General features: G+C 45.5%; 1 protein-coding gene across 4 annotated transcripts; it reads right to left on the reverse strand.

Moving 5' to 3' along the window:
* Nucleotides 1-175: 175 nt before the first annotated feature.
* Nucleotides 176-16,980, reverse strand: mpz (myelin protein zero). Of its 4 annotated transcripts, XM_074652146.1 has the most exons (7): nt 16,760-16,943; nt 15,207-15,373; nt 10,939-11,152; nt 10,014-10,143; nt 9,466-9,508; nt 3,736-3,765; nt 2,616-2,716 (listed from the first exon to the last, which is right to left on the reverse strand). In XM_074652146.1, the coding sequence occupies exons 1-7, from the start codon at nt 16,803-16,805 to the stop codon at nt 2,705-2,707; spliced, it is 642 nt and encodes a 213-aa protein (XP_074508247.1). In that variant the 5' UTR covers nt 16,806-16,943; the 3' UTR covers nt 2,616-2,704. The 4 variants fall into 4 exon arrangements, with proteins under 4 accessions (XP_074508249.1, XP_074508247.1, XP_074508246.1 ...); XM_074652148.1 differs by lacking the exon at nt 3,736-3,765 and having other exon boundaries at nt 176-2,716; nt 16,760-16,980; XM_074652145.1 differs by lacking the exon at nt 2,616-2,716 and having other exon boundaries at nt 3,539-3,765.
* Between the last annotated feature and the right edge of the window lie 1,487 nt (nt 16,981-18,467).

An 18,467-nucleotide genomic window follows, 5' to 3' on the forward strand; every position in this document is an offset into this window, starting at 1 on the left:
TTTTACTTTCATGCCAGCCATCAGAGTATTCAAATATTTCAAATAGAGGATATCTCATTTTGGGAGGACTTTCTTCTTTTGAAAAGTTCATGAAAGCATGTCTTGGCAGAGACATTCGTGACAGATTTACACAATGCTGAACTGAAAGAAAAAAAAGACTGCAGACATTTTCAGCTGGGTTTACTTTGTCTTCTGTTGACAACAGCCCGCGCATGGGGCTTTAATTTTTATTTACGTTCTCTTTACAACACATTATACAGAGTCATCAAAAGTTGTTAGTGCTCTGGAATTATCACAAGCATTAAAATAAATGTAAAAAAATGTAAGAAGCTCCAGTCATTTTCAAATAAAGGAAGGTTATTGTGCAACTAGGACTAACACAGTTCATAATACATATAAAACATTTTTTTTAAAAGGCATTTTAATGCTGTTTGACTCGTGTCAGGTGTCTGTGTGGCTTTGCTGCAAAAGAAGAAAACATTCTAACTAATCCATGTGACTGGACAGTTAAACAGCGACTAGTGAAACAGATCCCCAGTTATAAATATGTGGATTCTAGCACCTCCATTGCCGTTATGAATTTTAAAGGAACATTCAAGTCTACACTATCCACCCTGCATATCAAGCACGCAGATCGCAATCCATCTATGGCTCAGGGTTGGGGAAGGAGCACCTTTAAGAGAAAGCTCTGGGGGAAGAGCAGACTATCTGTGGTGATACATATGGATTTTTGGCTTGGCTTAACACGCCAGATAAGTCTCTTCCTCCAAAGCTTTCTCCCACAGCAAGCACCTTCCTCCCCCTTTTTTTCCCTCCCCAGCCATATCGCGCTGAATCGGAGGTTAACCGAACCCTTATCCACCCCTCATCTTCTCTCTGACACCGCACGACAACCTCGATTTCCCTTCGTCTCGGAATAAAACGTACACCAGAGAGACACAGCCACACAGTACCTTCCACAACACAAGGTCAGAAATATAATGACATATTCCATCGAATACAATTACATTTCTTCCCTGCCTCGATCAACATGTTCTCCATGTGTTTTCTTATACACATGTAAAAAATGTCTCAAGTAAACATTATTTGCTTTACTTAGGGTGACATACTGTTGTTGTTGTTGTTTTTTTGCTTTATATCAAATCTCATTTTTAGCACTCTTAAATAGACACACATATACATAAAACACGCGTCGTATTTGCGACCGGAAGAGAGCTAGCTAGATTATAAGTTTCTGTTTGGCGTCTTCAGTGAGAACTAAAGGCGGATTTCGGCCCGTGTGTTTCCGTCCTTTGCCGGTGAGAGGCAGAGGAGAGCATTTTGGCATTCGAACCAGCAGAAACGACACAGTAAAGGGTCGGAGGAAGAAGGGAAGGCGGCAGGGGACATGCCTTTGGGGGAGGGAGGGGGGCGTTTTGAAGGGCAAGCGAGAGGGCGTTCGTCGATCATTGGGCAATCCGGAGGGAGGCGAGAGAGATGTCCGTCATCGAGTTTGAAAAAGAGAAGAAGAAGGACGAGGAGGAAGGACAGAAGAGAGAGAAAAGAGACGAGGAGCATTGAGCTGTAGGCTTGGCAGTCAGATAAGGAGAGGCTTAAAGAGTGGAGTGGATTGTGTATAGGCCTTTTCTGTGGGGGAATAATGCAGAGTAGAGTCACTAGGCGACAGGAAGAGGAAGAGATAAAGGAAGCCAAAGACGCAAGGACAGAGAGAGAACGAAACAGGGGTTCGGAGGGAGGAGATGAATCCCAAGATGGGAGCAGAGATGAAGAGGGAATAACAAAGGAGTGAAGACAGCAGGGGAGGCAGGGAGGGAGATGGAGAGAGAGATATCTCGTTACCAGAGCGCGCTACAATAATTAGCCCTGGGTTGGCGAGGAGAAGCGCGCGAGCGGATTAACTGGACCTAAAATAACTCACAGAAGCTGCACCTCTTCCTGTCAGACTCCTAAGAGCGTCCGCCAGCCTTCCGGGCCGTGACGTCATTCCAGGTCGTCAGTCGCCGGCCGTCGAGTCAACAGCGGACAGCCTCATGCACAAACAGCACAGCAGCAGGCAAACCCCCCGCCCACCCTCTACACCTCTTTCTTTTCCTCCACCCCACCCTCCCCTGTTAGCTGAAAAATGTGCAGCTGTTACAGTAAGCCCGTGCGCTCTTATAGGGCCAGAAATAGCCCCCTTTAGCCAGGGCAGGGACACGGCGACAACCTCCATTAGCTCAAATGTGAGAGGATTGAATCACCCCGAGCTCGAGGGCTTGAACCTCTATCTACGCCGGCTGAGAGCAGGAATCATATTTCTCTCCCGCTATCACTCTCCCCTCCGTCTCTGTCTCTCTTTTTTCTCTATCTGAAGTCCAGAGTGCACTCACAGCTCCGCTCGGCGTGTGCGATTGAGTCGTAAACATTAAGGGGGAAGATTCAGGAGACTCTAAACACAGAGGGATGTCTTTTGAGTTCCTCTTAAGGAAGTTATGTGCGTAGTTAGGCCTTAAACAGTTTTACAGTTTGCCCAATGAGTGCATACAGGGTCTCCAATCAGCCGTTGTAAAAATTATTTGACGCCGTTGCCACTGATATAGTAGGACTATTCTTACAGCCAGTGCTGTCTTGAAAGAGTAGAGATAATGGGAAATAATGGGGGTTGCATCAGGCTGGGCAGTAAAGGAGGGAGCAGACTAGAGGAGTGGAGGCAGTCATGGAGAAGTCAGACCTTTATCTACAGGAGAGAGAAAACGAAGAAAAGAGGGAAAGGGAAGTGAGAGAGGAAGAGAAAGAGGATAGAGCAGTTAGCATATAAATCACTTTTGTAATTTGAATTAACAAGAAAGTCAGGAAATTCACAGTGAAAGAGGAAGCGATGGGATTGGAGGGGAGAAAGAATGAAGATCAGTGTGAGGGGGAGAAAGTTAGAGTTTGACACGTCGCCTCCGGAAAAAAGCAAATTGGCTTGTCCCCGCAGCTTGGGATTCGTGATGCGTATCGGACGCACTTGGAGAAAGCTTTTTTTTCGGCGGATAGGATCACAATGAAAGGAACCAGAAAGGCAAAAACCCGGGGAGCAGCTTTTTAGATTTTGTTATCAAACCCAGCCGTCTTAGGGTCTCGCTTCAAATGGCATATCTTATGACCTGACAAAAGCACTCGGGGTGCCGGCTGGTGTAAGAGATTATCACGACATCTCAGATCTCGGCCCATATAGCTGCGTCTACAGTCATCAGGCTGTGACAGGAGCAGATATGATTTGACTCATTTATTCAGGGACTCAGGTTGGCGTTGTGGTGGGTGTGAAGTAGGTTTGTGGTTTAACTCTCCTGCTGTCTCATCAGTAGACTTCCCACTCTCTTATCCTCGATGGATCCCTCCCCCCTTGGCCTCCCCCGCCTCCCTATTGGTTTATTTCTTGAAGGTGAGCCGGTTGGCGAGGCGGGAGAGGAAGCCGAGCGGTTTGGACCTCCCTGTCCCTCCCTCACCGCCGGGCTTCTCCTCCCCATTTTTGCGGGTCAGCTCCAGATCGATGGTCATCAACACTTTGCCCTCCTCCTCTCCTCCCACCACCCTCTCTGTCTTTCTGGCTACGGTTCGCTGCCGCTGTTGCTGCTTGGGCTGGGCCTTGAACACCGCCAGGTGTACGGGCTGGAGCAGCCGGCTGGCGAGCCCGCCCCAGCCCTTCCCCGTATCCTATTTCTTATCCTTGCGTGACTCCTGCTTCTTCTTTTCCGAGGCGGCCGCCTTCACCTTGGAGGGGTCGGCGGACGGCACGGGGCCCTGTGGGGGGAGGAGGGAGAGGGGGTCGGGGGGAGAACAGGGGAGGAGAGTCACTTCAGGAGGAAAGGAGCGTGAGGGAAATAGAGAGAGAGAGAGAGGGGGCGAGGACAGAGGGGGAGGAGGGGTGAGATGGGTGTGTTAGAGATGAGAGGATGAGAGATGGAGTTAGCAGGACAGGTGGAGCTGTGTGAAGAGGACAGAAAAAACACATTTATGAGGAGGAGGAGGAGGAGAGAGTCAGACATACACAGAGACGGATAGGGGTGAGGAGGTAGAGAGACAGTCCTTTTAGGGGAGGGGGTAGCAAGTGAGGGGGGGCGGTGTCCAGAGCTGTAAGGGGGTGACAAAACAGGTAACCATGCGTTAGGATGGGACACAGTGGCAGGCAGGCTCCGTACACCTGCGACAACTGAGTGACAATTGATCAATAACACACACATACACACACACACACAATGTATACCAGATTGGGTTCTGATTGGGATTTGACTAGTTGAGATACTATGTGCTGATATCCAACATCTTTAAATTTGACCAAAGGTCTAGTTTTGCCTCAGTGTTGTTCTTGTCACAGTGGAAAAGTCCCCATAATAAAAATAAAATGTTAAAACCGGTAATACATTTAGCTAAAAGTGAGTATTCAGACATCTACAGATGTAGCCACCTATAGATGTTACGATATAATTTTTTTCTTCCCGATACCGATTCCGAAACCCGAACTTGCGGTATCGGCCGATACCGAGTACCGATCCGATACCAGCGTGATAAAAAATATATTATATTGTTATTATTATTATTATTACAATAGAACTTTCTTTTGTTATTCAGTTATTCTTGTTGGATTTTCCACTGTGAAATGTTGCCAAATGGCTGACATTTTCCTCGTTCTGACTACTGTTACACTCTCCACTGTTGTTGTTTGCAATCGTCACCTGACAAACTACCTGCAATCAGTTCTTCTTCGCTGCTCTAAAACAGTACTTACCAGTGGTAGCCATGATACCTCCAGGGGGACAGCACAGTGAAGGCGACTGTTTGGGAGCGGTGAAGAAGAATTGATTTTCCACTTAAAAAAGTAGATATTTTTCTGGGTATATAAATTATGGTATCGGATCGGTGCATAGACTGGCGTACTTGCCGATACTGAATTTTGGGCAGTATCGGACGCATTTCCAATACTGGTATTGGTATCGGAACAACTCTACAGCCACCTAGAATTTCCCCTCCCAGCTGACTTCCAGCCTATTGCCAGCCAGATCCCAGCTAGTTCCCAGCTAACTTCCAGCTGCTGGGAGTCTCCCCCGGTCGTGTCTAGAAGGGAACAAGGCAAATCTGAAATCTGCAAAAACTCTCACGAGACTCGCTGCCCGACAACCTATCCTAACCTTAACCATTCAAAGTCAATGTCTAAACTTATCCATCTCGCGAGAGTTTCCCCAACTCAAGGGTTCCCTTCTCGACATAACCCCCCCAACTACAGTTTGCACTGTATGTTTCTCAGACTTACAGTAGTTGCTGGAACTAAATATTTGCCATCCCTCAGTTGTCAATAGTTAATATTCAAATATTTTTAACACTTGATCTTCAGTGGTGGAATGTAACTAAATACATTTACTCAAGTACTGTACTTAAAGAGGCAATCCTTAAGAATTCAGTCCTGGTTGATTTACATTTGTAATTGTTCTTTGAACATCATTCAAATGACTTTATTTCAGTGTGTAGTTAGGACATGCAACACAATGATATATATTCATTAAAAAGATGTTTACTGATTTAACACTACACTTAAAATCCATAACCTCATTTGAATTATTCATATCTAGCCTTTTTCATGTTTAAATTTGTTCTTGCTTTTAAGTTTATTTTTTAACCTCAGATTTAGTGTCATACTAATGATTATGTTTTTCAGATTCGGTTATTTTTTTTCTTGTTTCTTTCCTTCTTGTTTTTCTGTGCATAAATTGTTTAAATGCATAAATTGTGAAATGCAATGTTTTGTCAGGACACTTTTGAAAAAAAAGATCTCTCCGGGCTTATTCTGCTGACAATAAAATTAGCTCAAAACTTTCACCTTATTTCAACCTGGATGCCTACTGTAAATGCTGAGTGTCCTGCAAATCGACACACCCACGCATACTGGGTCTCTGAAACATTTAGACACTAACATCTACATGAAAAAAAGAAAAATGAAAGCTGCATGATGTCACATTTAGAGGGGGGGAACTACCAGGAAATTAAATATTTGTTTACGGATCACATAATTGGTCTATTAAATGAATAATTAAAGTTGACGGTGGGATAAATAACTTGCTATAGACCATTTCGCTGTAGCCGTGGTGATGGACCTGATGGCCCACATTCAGCCCCCATTCATCTGAACTTGTACTTATATAATTCATCCATTCACTCCCACTCATTCTGTATATTGTCTGTGCAACGTCCAAAAACATCTCTATGAAGAAATCGATAGAAGGAAGGAGGATGAAAGGAAAGTGAGGCTTCATTTGAGCACAACAAATCCATCAGGGAGGGACTGGACAGAGCGGAGATCAGGTCAAGGTAACACTTAACTTTACAACAGCTGTATTCCAGCGCATTAACCTGGGAGTTAACCTATTGAAATGTAATGCTCATGATCTTCACTCATATGTAATGGTTTTCACAACACTGTGCACTTTTAATACTCGTCCACAGGTTGAACTACGGGCCGGTTGTAAAGTGTTACAGCAGGGGACAGGGGGAGTGAATAGTAAAGCATGCTGGATCTGAGGTTTGGAGACTGAAATATATCCTCTAACACATCAAGTTAGTCAACGGTGGAAAGCACACTAGAGGCTGCTTCTAGACACTGAAGCTTCGACTAATAATCCCCCACTGATTGCATTAGAAAATGTATCATCTTTAATTATGCACTGTGCAAAAGCAGCACGCACTCTGATGAGACGGCAATCGAGGCGTACGGATGCCGCTAACATCCGGCTCGACGGGGCAGCTGCGCAGCCCATCCGGTGTCATTACCTTCGATCATACTTACATTCTCTCATACATCATTGTATTGTTTACCATTATGCATCCCACGGTAGGCTCTGCTGTATTGCAGAGCTCCCACGCTAATGACGGGGCTGCCTCGGAAACACACTCGAGTCTGCTTTGGCAGAGCTGCCCTTGTTACAGGGGCTGCTGCACACACACACGCACACACACACACACACACACTTCAAAAGGAAATGTGGGTACAGTGGCAAAACAGGAGGGACTGGTGGGGAGGTAGATAGGAAGGTAAGTGTCTGCGTCCCCTGCTGCATGCTAAAGAGAAGACGGTGACAGGTTAGGAGGGGGAGATTGAGAGGTGGATGAAGAGTGAGAGGTAGTGATTTTCTGTCCAGAACCGGAGCTGATCAGAACACCTGAGGAAGGGAGAGGAGAGAGAGACTGGGAAGGGAAGGGGAGTGATGGGGTGAGAAGGAAGTAAAAAGGGAAGAGGAGAGGGGGAATTACAGACAGATAGAGCTTCTCGTGGTCAGCAAGGAAGTGAAAGGCATGGAGGAGGAGGAGGAGGAGGAGGAGGAGGATGCGACTGAAGAGAAGGAGGGAGAGACTGGGGACCAGATAAAAGGAATGTGAATGAGAGAGCGAGGGAGGGAGTGAAATAAAGTGAAGTGAGGAGGGGTTGGGGAAGCAATTGTGGGATGGAAAGAAGAATGGGTGGGTTGTGTGCATGTGTGTGTGTGTGTGTGTGTGTGTGTGTGTGTGTGTGTGTGTGTGTGTGTGAGTGTGTGTGAGCTCAGATCAATACAGAGTGCACTCAATTATCATTCCAGTACAGTGTGTGCGTTCATTCCTGTTAGCTTTTTATATGTGTGTGGCTGCGGGGTAAACTCCTCTCCCACAACTCCACCTAATGGGGAGTAGCACACACCACAGGGTTCCTTTGTCTCTCTGTCTCGCCCGCTCCCTCACCCACACAGCCTTTTGGAGATTTGTAGTGCAAGCCCAGCAAAGTGAGAGTAACGAAGATGGTGAGGCTGATACCGAATTGTGTTGTGTCAGCAGAGCCTCCTAATAAGGGCTATTTGATCAAACAACCACTTATGAGCGCACCATGAAACCCTGCGAGCCCCCTAGGTGCGGCCTAGCCACAGTACAACAGAGGAATCAGCTCCGAGGATAAATAAAAATAAAAAAAACAAGACAGCTCAGACGGAATATTTTTCTTCCAAGCCGAGACTCGCTAGAGGAGTAACTGTAAATGACAACATTGTCAAATATCCCAGTGTCCTTTTGGCGGCGGAGTTATTTATTCATATATGCACTGTCACCCACCGCAGGCACTTGAGAGCAACTGACTGCAGCTCAAGAGCAACCTGACAATCAGACGACAGTAAAAAGGAAAGAAGAAGACAGAGGGAGGATGAAGGGCTCCGGGGAGATGCGATAGAGCAAACTTGTTTGAGGTATAGAAGGAAGGGTTGGCCCTCGCCGGTGTCGCCCTCTAGGTTTAGAGCCACAGGGGCAGGATGGTGCACTCCTTACCCGCTGCTTTCTCGTCTTTACATTCGCTCGTACCTGGCGGCTAAATCATGTCACAATTACACCTTTGATCTTCCGCTTCGGATATCTTTGCGTGTCTCTCATTTCAAAGCTGATTTTTTTTGATTCAGGAAAAACGCCTTGAACCCAAATCCCTCGACTTCCTTTTTTTTTTTCATTATCAGCAGGCAAGGCATGCAGTCGATTACAATACACCCCCGCAACCATCCAGCCCCCGCATTAACCACAGAGTAATCAAACACGACTTGCCCTGGTGCCTTGTATTTACAAAAGAATACAAGCCACCAAAATGTCTGATTAATACACCACTTGAGGCTATCTGTTTCCCATGAGGAATAGAGTGGGGAAAAAAAATACCCCAAATCCTTGGCGTGCAGCAGCGTAAAACCACCGATAACAGCCCAGGCCATAATAGGCCCAGTGATTTTCATTTGACTCCCAGTGAGCGAAATCAGCAGCTCCCGTCCCTTTCCCCACTGCGAGCAAATCACAGTCCCATTCAATACAGCAATAGCATTGCTCGGCCATTTCACAGTAGCTGGTTTGATTTTTGCCCCGTGGGTGTTTACTCTCACCGCGCTGTTTGGCCCCCCTGAGGGAGCTGAAGGAGGGGTGAGGGCCACCAGAGAGAGAGAGAGAGAGAGAGAGAGAGAGAGAGAGAGGGACAGCACAGGCTTGAAAGCACCTCCGACGCTGAGACCGCACTAGAATTTTAACAGCTTGAACACTGTTATTAGTGTTTGCCGGGCAGAGTTTGAATGACACGTTACTTTGTTGTTGATATGTTGCTTTGAGGAGGAGTCGGGCTAAGTGTGCGGACATATTGGAGCTGCTTGGACTGGCATCGTGGGGAATGCGATTATGAAAACTGTGCCGTTATGCGCTGTCATGTTGGATGTGTGCTATTGTGTGGCTGCGCTGCAACAGAATAGATGAATATTCCTTCTGACAACACGTTTCCTGAGCCTAACACCGAACGCCTTTGTAATCTCTCAGTCATTTTGCTATTTAGCGCCCCGAATATGACAGCAAACCAAGCTGTTGCTTTTTGGGATGTGTGCATGTGATGGAGCATGTGAGGAAAGGGAGACAGAGGATGAGGAGGATGAAGAAGAGGGGATGGTTCAGGAAGGAGAGGAGGGAACTTGCCTGTCTCTGCTGTGATCCCTCTTTCTTTTTCTTGCCATGTTTGCTGGAGGGGACAAAAGAAAGACAATGTCAGGATGTCGAATCTATCTCTCCCTCCAGTGGTCACAGGGCAGCACTGCCTGGCAGCCATCATAAAGAGAACATCAACTTAATCTACTGGCCCCGTCTCAAACACAGCCCTCAGGAGCTGCGTTAAGATCTCATAAGATTGGATAGGTATAAGCAAGATGATGGATCCCATCATCTTCTTGATCTGGTGGATTATCCACTCAGAATCTTTCGCTTCACCACTTTTAATCATCTTGCTTTGGACCTATGCAGTACTGTGTTTAGATTAAATCTAAATGAGAGATCATTATCTGTCTCTTTCCAGCTGACTAACTTCCAATCTAAACCTCGCACACCTAACCAAATCAAATCGTGGCAACGGCAGCTACGCCAGCTTGGCCACGCAGGTGTCGATGCCAGGGATGGGCTCCGGCCTCAGCTCCAGTCCCTGGCACGAAAACAACTGGCAGAGCGCCGCCGGCCACGGGCCGGGCACTGACCTGACACTGAGGCTGAAGACGCGGCGCGCCACCAGGAACCTCATCAGGTAGTAGATGACCACGATGAGCACAAGAAGGCCCAGCACCACCCCAATGATGGCCCCTGTGATCACACCAGCCTGGATGGGCACTGTGGGTGGAGGAGAGGGAGAGGAGAAGAGAAGAGTGTCAGAAGGTAGAGCAGAGGAGAACAATAAAAAGATGAAGAGCAGAAAGCATGTGACAGAGAGAGGTTGGGGAGAAGAAAAGATGTCACAGGAGGGAGGAAATGGACAAGAGAGGGACACGAGGAACAAAGCTAGAAGAAAAGAGAACGAGAGATGAAAGTAGATGAGACAAGGAGAGCAAAGGTAAAATAAAGGTTGAATGAAAGATGAAGAATACATGTGCAGTAAAGGCAGAGAGGGAGATGGAGAGGAGGAGAGATAAGGTAGAATAAAGGTGAGAGCAGGGAGTCATGGAGGGAGAGGGTGGGGGAAAGGAAGAGACGGTGGGAAAGAGGAAAGAAGAGAGAAATGGGAAGAGACGGCAAAGAGGAGGAGGGGGAGAAAAGAAGTGAAAGGGAGGCAGAGATAGCAATCTCGAATAGAGAAAGAGATAAAATTGTAATTGATTTCATTTAACGGGACTGGTGCGAGGAATTCTAAACGAGGCAGTGTGACGACTGGTCTGAACACTGTACTCGCTTTAGTCTGATGCACAGCGCAAATTGAGATTAATTTCAGAGTTTGGAATGATTAGAACAACAATTGAGAACAGTTGGCTTCTGATGAAGAAAATTCCCCCAAAATTTGCCATATGGGCTCAGTGGAAAGCTAATGAGCAGACACAGATGTACAATGCAGGCATTAGACTTTACGTACTGGGGAATTTGATTTAGCTGAGGAACCCCCTGCAGGACTCACTGTCCTCCCTCCCATCTCACCCTTTTCAAAGACCAGCAGGCGGACGCTTGAAGGCCGGCCCACTATGTCAGGGGGGTTCTTGGCGTCGCAGGTGAAGGTGCCGTTGTCGTTGTAGTCCAGGTTCTTGATCAGGATGGAGCCATCACGGCGGCCCGGGTTCCCCACAAACTCCACCCGGTCTCTGAATGGTCCTTTGTTGTCCACATAGGGGGCACCGCCGGTGTAGTGGAAGATCTGTAGAAAGGACAGAGAGGACATTGTACTGTTAATGTATGTCAAGAGAAAGTGCTGCATTGGAGTGTTTTTTTGTCGTTATGCAGAATTATTTTAGCATTTTAGCTCAATGTTGCTTTTTTATGGAGGCTCATAGCTTGTTGCACCTTGTCGTGGTTAAAGTTGCGTTCCTATTTTATAGTCATGTACAGGATCATGACAAAAATGTATGACTTTCCACGCTTCTCATTCACCATGCAATGCATTCTGGTAGCGTGGCGGCACGATTCGAGAGACGGGGGGGGGGTCACGCTGGCCGCTCCTCATTTGCATAAATTTGAGATATAGGCTACTTTGTGCAAAGTAAGGGTGTCTCGCCAACTCTGGAGACCCCCAAGAAACTTTTAAACAAACCGTTCAGATTCAGCCCTGCATGGCTTATTTCTCGCATAAAATATTTTCAGAAACACATTTCAGTGAACTATTTTTGTAATATAAGAGCCACCATGTTGGTTTCGGTTTGAAAGCTGGGAGCAGCAGCCCACGAGGGATGGCGTTCGTCCAATCAGGTGCCATGTGTGTAACGGCAACCGATCAAGCGTCCAATGGTGGGAAGCGGCATGATCCCTCACGTCCAAAAACGCCCCCTAAATCTGTCAAATAAGATGGTTTAAATCAAATCTGGTCACATTCATAATATTATTATCACTTTTAAATAACATTTTAGGCCACTTGAGTTGACATGGCAAACGTGCCAGCAAACAGATGCTTATTTGAACATAGAAGCGGGGCAACATCGGCATTTTACCTTCTATTTCTTTCTTCTTCTTTCTTTTAGCTCTGTGTTGGTCTCCACCAACTCCTGAGGGACAGTTTCTGTCTTTTTAGCTGCTAAATGCTCCAATATGTTCAACTGCTAGTCGCTAACATGTCTGTCTGCCTTTTGTTCTTAGGGAGGCAGTGTACAGTGTGTTTTTTTGTTTTTTTTGCTGGAACAGCTGCTTTTGGCGTCTGAAACGAACCTATGAGAGCACAGGGAGTGAACCAACACAGTAGAGTTGCGGTCCGCCAAACCAAAACAATGAGCTGAAAGGCGCTGAAACACTTCTTAGAGCTGAAGGAAACTACAGGGTCACGTGATAAATCTCTGTGACACTAAAGGTGCTTTCACAAGCCACAGTCCGTTCGGCTAGTCCGAGTCAGAGTGAAATTGACACTTTTGGTTCGTTCTCTATTTAGTCTGGTTCGGTTTCACAGCGCACAAATTAAAGCAAACCAAAACAATAATTTGCTGAGGGGCGTGTACGAAGGAGCGAAATTAACTTTTTCGTCACTAGAGCTGCAGGGAATCGTGGACTTTGATATATAACTCGGCACTGATCTACTGTGCGCACGAATCCCTTCTCCAGTTTATCTCGAATGACTTTATGAACGTCACTATTGTTTTGGACTTTATTTAGCATATTCTGTATTCTATTTTCTTCGGCCCAGATGGCATGCAGCACTTCTGCACAAGTCCAGGTCAGTCCTCTCCAACTCATGTTAACCCGTTATTTACATGTGTCCATCTCAACAAATGCCCACACAGGCAGCCTGCGTTTCGGTTTGCTTGGAAACGTACGAGACCGACTTCGATTACTGCATTCACAACCTCCCAAACGAACCGTACCAGAATTTGATTAAAATGGACTAAATGTTGGTTTGTGAAAGCGTCCTAAGAGCAACAACTTTCACATTACACTCATTTGATTCTTTGTTAATAAAACATATTGATTAGAGCAGCTTTAAGTCAAAATGTTGCCCATCTTAGACCGTTTTATTTGAAGTTCTTGTGTGGAGTTTAGACAGTATTTTGACCTTTTTCTTTTAATGGAAAAAATAGTTTACTGTTACATTTCTAAAAGTGAGGTATTGAAAAAAGTATTGTTTAGTATTATACCAAAACGTAGGACTATCAGCACTAGTATTGACGCATTTTGAATGATGAGCTCCAACAAAAAGTCTTCAAAAATGGCAGATGACGGCCGAACTAAAAGCTAATTGATTTTGGGGGAAATGCACAAAGGGGTACAACTGGGGTGAGCAGTACTGATGCCCCAGGCTCTATGAGCTCAAGGTCAACTTTGGTTGACATTTTGGTAAACGATTAGATAAAAACGTTCAGAACAATCCTGATTGAAGGTTTGAGGCCTGTGAGAGCCGTCCATGAATTATACACAAGCCTTCGAACATGATACGACCATGTCAGAAATCAAATACGACATTTTAAAAGGACAAATGCACCATGAAAACAGATAGACGTATGAGACTGTAAATCTGTTCCGGCGGGTAAAGAAATGAGCGACACAAGATAAGTGGAGAAAAAAAAAAAGAAAAAGAGAGAAGAGAAATCTAGTTTCAAAGTGAGGGCACTGCGGGAGACGGATGAAAGCGAAGGAGGTGAGGGGAGGAGATAATGAGAGAGGAGGGGAGGGACAAAGAAGGCAGGGCTGGGGAGGAGGAGATTAAGGGAGGTGGACAGAGGGAGGCACAGTCGGGACGGGGAGATAGAGAGATTAGAGAGATGGCAGGACGATAAGGGCAGGGAGAGTGAAATTAAAGAGCAGGAGGCAGCGAGAGGAGTGGGAGGATTAGGAGAGAGAAAGTTTCTGTGCGCTTGTTGTTTCCTTCTTTGAGTTAATACACAAAGTCTGCACTTGTGGGTCAGAATATTGAGTATTGCTCGAGTGTGTGACGACGTTTCAGACATTCACATAGTCCTGTATTCGTCGGATTAAAATAGGATTAATTTTTGTGGATTTGAAAGTGTCTAAACATTGCTCAAAATTCGTGAATTTGATTAGAAAATGACAAGCCATGGTTAAATTCTGATATTAAAGGAGACATACGCTCATTTTCAAGATTCATATTTGTGTTTTAGGTCTCTACTACAACATGTTTACATGCTTTAATGTTCAAAAAACACATTATTTTTCTCATACTGTCTGTCTGAATATCCCTGTGTTCACCCACTGTCTGAAAGGCTCCGTTTTAGCGCCTGTCTCTTTAAGAAAAAATATGGTGCACCTTTGCAAAGGTAGTTCTCAAGGTATATTCTAATGAACCTGCATGTGACATAGGAAGGGGAGCCAAATCCGAATGGCTTGTTGAATCACATGTTTTCTGATCTAAACAGCCCACAAAAAACTGTCTTATTTCATAGTTTGTGGGTTGGTAGATACTCCAGATACCCAAATGTATGAGCACAAGCACTGAGAAATTAGTTTTTCATAATCTGTCCCCTTTAAAGCGGCAAAAACCAAGTTTGCAAGTGATCCCAAGTTGATTAGATCTATTTTTTCTTTATAGTTTCAATGGCTTCTCTATCCAGAAATCCTGCCATGTGACATCAGTACACCACCCCCTCCTCTGGCTAAATTTCTGTTCCTCTTCGTGCCTGGTACGGGTGGCGATGGTGAAAACAAAAAAGTCTTTTGGCAGAAGACACAACCTTTGTTGGCAAGTCTGCATTTCTGTTGTTGATTATTTTTTCGTAGCTTCTTGAATGTGAAACTCTTCAAGAAGGGAGTATAAAGCGTCAGAATTTCATTCAGGGGAAATAAGGAGGAAAGAGGAAAGGATACTCTGGTGTATCTCATAAACAATTTATACTAAATATCTGTCTCTTTAGCTGCTAAATGCTCCTCTATGTTCACCGAGTAGTTTGGTGCTAAGCAGGTTGCGTACAGAGGGTTTACCAGAGATTTGTTTTTTACAGAAAACACAGCTGCTCGGATGAAAACAGCAAAGCCGCGGGCTGCAACACCAAAACAATGAGCTTAAAGATGAACTTTTTGCAGAGCTTACCATTAAGTTTGTTCCATGACAATCTCATCAAGTGCAGCTTTAAAGTGGATGTGTCTAATTTTATAGAGATTTATCGATTGCTTTTACAGGTTGCTTTGCTTGTGACAGCAAACTAATTTGACACAACAGCGTATTTTCCTTTACAGGATGATGACATGATCAGATGATAGCACACCTGTCTAGTAGCACAGTTATCATTCTAGAAGTAGTTAGTGAATTTGTGTCTTACAGAGATGCTGTCCCGGGAGCCATCAGGCCTGTATGTCCAGGAGAAGGTGACGTCCTCTGAGGTCCAGCGCCAGGAGAAGAAGGAACAGGACAGCCGTACGTCGGAGCCCAACAGGGCGTGGCGTTCCCAGCCAGTGTAAATCACTATGGCCTGGGACTGCTCAGGCACTGGGACACACAAAAATACATGTGGATCAATTCACAAATTAACACATCAGCACAAGATTTGCAGCAGAAAGTGATCAGAATTGTAACCTGTGAAAGCTTAAGTAAGTTTGTGAAGAAACAAATCCATGCAGTTGTCTACATGAGTGGACACAAAAACTTGTTTGTAAAATACGGATGGACATATATCCTTGTAATGTTATACACTGTGTTGACTGGCTCTTTTTCTTAAGTCACTACATTCCTGAACATTTTCAACCCCTACTACTGTAACCAGGAGACATGCGAAACATCACTCCCTGAAATCTGTCAAATATTGCCAAATACTTAGATATGCACCCACGCACACACGGTTAAACTCCACATTTAGTGGAGTCAGATCCACCATTGATTCACACATGCGCTCAGTAAATATTTGGATTATTTCTGGAGTATTGGTGCTCGCCTCTCAAAGTCAAAGGGGAACATCATTTTCTCCATTAATATGGATTACGTTGGCTTAATCATGTGCACTGTTTATGCTTGAATAATATCTAATGATCGATGTTAATTTGGTTTCGGCTGCAAAATCAATATTTTACTTCCCTTGAAAATGCACTCAGCATTTCAAACAACACACCAAAAGCCCCCTGGGAGCCGCACGGCCCCTGCCACTCTTTAACATTAGCTGGAACAGCATCAGCATCGTATTGTTCGGTTTCACTTAAAATGTGTGAATGGGCCACCATGAGTCTCAGCGTTCTCACGGCTACATTAACACTAATGCCCCTAAGTGTCGTGGAGCTTTATGCTGTCTTTCTTTCAACACCCGCCGAGTAAAGTTCACAGCTTTCACTGCGAGCGTCCTTGAAGCGAACGCCGTTAGTGCAGCCAGCCCCCGCAAAACTTTGCCAATGAAATCACGCCTGACATTCTTAATTAAAATTGTGACAAATATCTGACAGGAGGGGAGCATCAGAGAGACGTCTGCTTGAGAGAGCAAAAAGTCGGCCAAACCCTCCCATAAAAAGTCACAATATTACTCTTTAACTTTGCAAGACACGTCCTCTACAGGTGTCCTTTTTTAATTAAATCAATAAGTAAATGTTAAGATATTAATTTAAATGCTTTAGTTTAGTATTAAGCCAGTGAAGTGGGAGCTTTTACATTTCATTGAAAAATCAATTAATTCCCTACTAAGCCTATTGACCCTTTTTATTATCATCAAGTCCATCAGTTTTCCGGTAAGCACTGAAGAAGAAAACACAGTAAAAGGCCCTCTCCATCACATCCTCACTTAACCTTTAACCCCCACATCAGTGTAAAGAGAATTTCTTCACTTTCAATAGATGAAATAAAACTTAACAAAAAGTTCAAAGAAGATTCTTTCTTTCTTTTTTTTTTTTTTACCTATTCCCAGGAGGACGACCGACGCCAGCGCTAAAAACGTCAGCATGGTTTCGGGCTTCTTCTACGGAGCTCCCAGAAGACTGATGCTGCAGACGTGACAGGAGTCTGTCGATGGAAGAGTCCCACTCTGGAGGGGAGTGTGAGAGGAAAGGAGGAAAAAGAGAGAAAGTGGAGTGGAGGGGTGCAGGACGCCAGGACAGAGGGCTCCAAAACAGGACAACAACAGAAAACCCACTGTCCCCTGGTTTATACCCAACCACACCCCTCGCACAGGCCCGGCCCGGCCCATTTTCTCCTCTCCACACCCCTCCCCTCCTGCCATTTCTCTCCATTTCATCCCACATTGAAACAAATTGCACACATTATCTTTTGAAGTGGATGAAAAACACAGGCGAGATGGCACCTGCGCGGTACAGTAGCGGGGTAAACAACGGGCAACTTGGGGCGAATTTGCAAACTCTGTCATGATGAAGGTTCGATTACACCCTCGCCGTGATGGGACCGAGTTGAGATTGAATCCTAATCAACGCTTAGCGTGTAGGCGCGAGCGAGGGTGTGTGACGGGGAATCATGACCATCTGCAAGGCGCTCTGTATGTGATATTACACTCATATGTAAATATGACATGGGGAGTGGTGGGAGGCCTGTGTTTTTTGTGTGTTTACAGTGAAGGAGGAGAGGATGAGGAGGGGGGAGGGGATCCTCCAGCGAGGTCAGCCCAGTGCTCTCTCCTCCGTCCCCTCATTCTCCTCACCCTGCACTTTCACCGGGTCTGAGGCCAGCGGGCCCAAACAAAGCCCTGACTCTTTGCTCTCTGTCCTCCCTCTCTTCAGATTCCTGTCGTTTGCTGACGTCTAGCACTTGGAGACAATGGAGAGAGAGGGGGACAGGGGCTGACTGGTGTTTGCCTGTCTGTCAATGGCGCTTTCTTCCTCTCCCTTTTCTTTTCTCCCTGCCTCGTTTTTCTCCTCCTGCTCCAGACAAAGCTGTGTATTCAAAAATGCTTCGCCCACTCCACTCCACTTTTCCAGTAACACAGACAGCAAGAGACCTGCTATATATAGATGGGTTAGGTTGAGACGAGGACAAGGACAAGAAGCCACAGACATGACGCCAAGATGGTGGCAACATACAGAGGTAGGACATGGGGGAGAAAATGAAGAAAAGGAGGTGCGAATGAGCAGACGCGCTTCAGTGGAGTTTCTGCAAAAAAAAAGCCTCATTTCTAAAAGGTCTCATTCCATCATTTTGTCACATGTCATAAATATGCATTCGTTTAGCCGCTGGCATCGTAATAGTGAATACATGCACAAATTAATGGTCTGCGGTGCTTCAGCAAACACACAAGCTGGATTCCCTTATTCCCAACATGAAGTGTAAACCATATCAGCCATGATTTGACTCCTCCTACACCCACACTTGGGAATGCATATATGATGAGAGTGCAAGACGAGGAGGCCCTCGACAAAGATGTCCACTTCATCCCCCTACACTTTGTCGTTTTATTGAGCCTACTTATCCAGGTTTTCATATGCTGGATCTCTTCCTGCAAAAAAGGGGGAGCTCTTGGCCGAGACGGAGGCGAAGCATTTAGCGACAGATCGACTTTTGCTTACATTTGAGACCGCGGCATAAATTCTCGCCACTTGTGAAAAATCGCAACCGCTCATTCATCTTAACACCTCAAATACCCCTGTTGACGGATCAG

This window comes from Sebastes fasciatus, chromosome 11 (assembly GCF_043250625.1).
Source record: "Sebastes fasciatus isolate fSebFas1 chromosome 11, fSebFas1.pri, whole genome shotgun sequence".
In the NCBI taxonomy this organism is placed as follows: Eukaryota; Metazoa; Chordata; class Actinopteri; order Perciformes; family Sebastidae; genus Sebastes; species Sebastes fasciatus.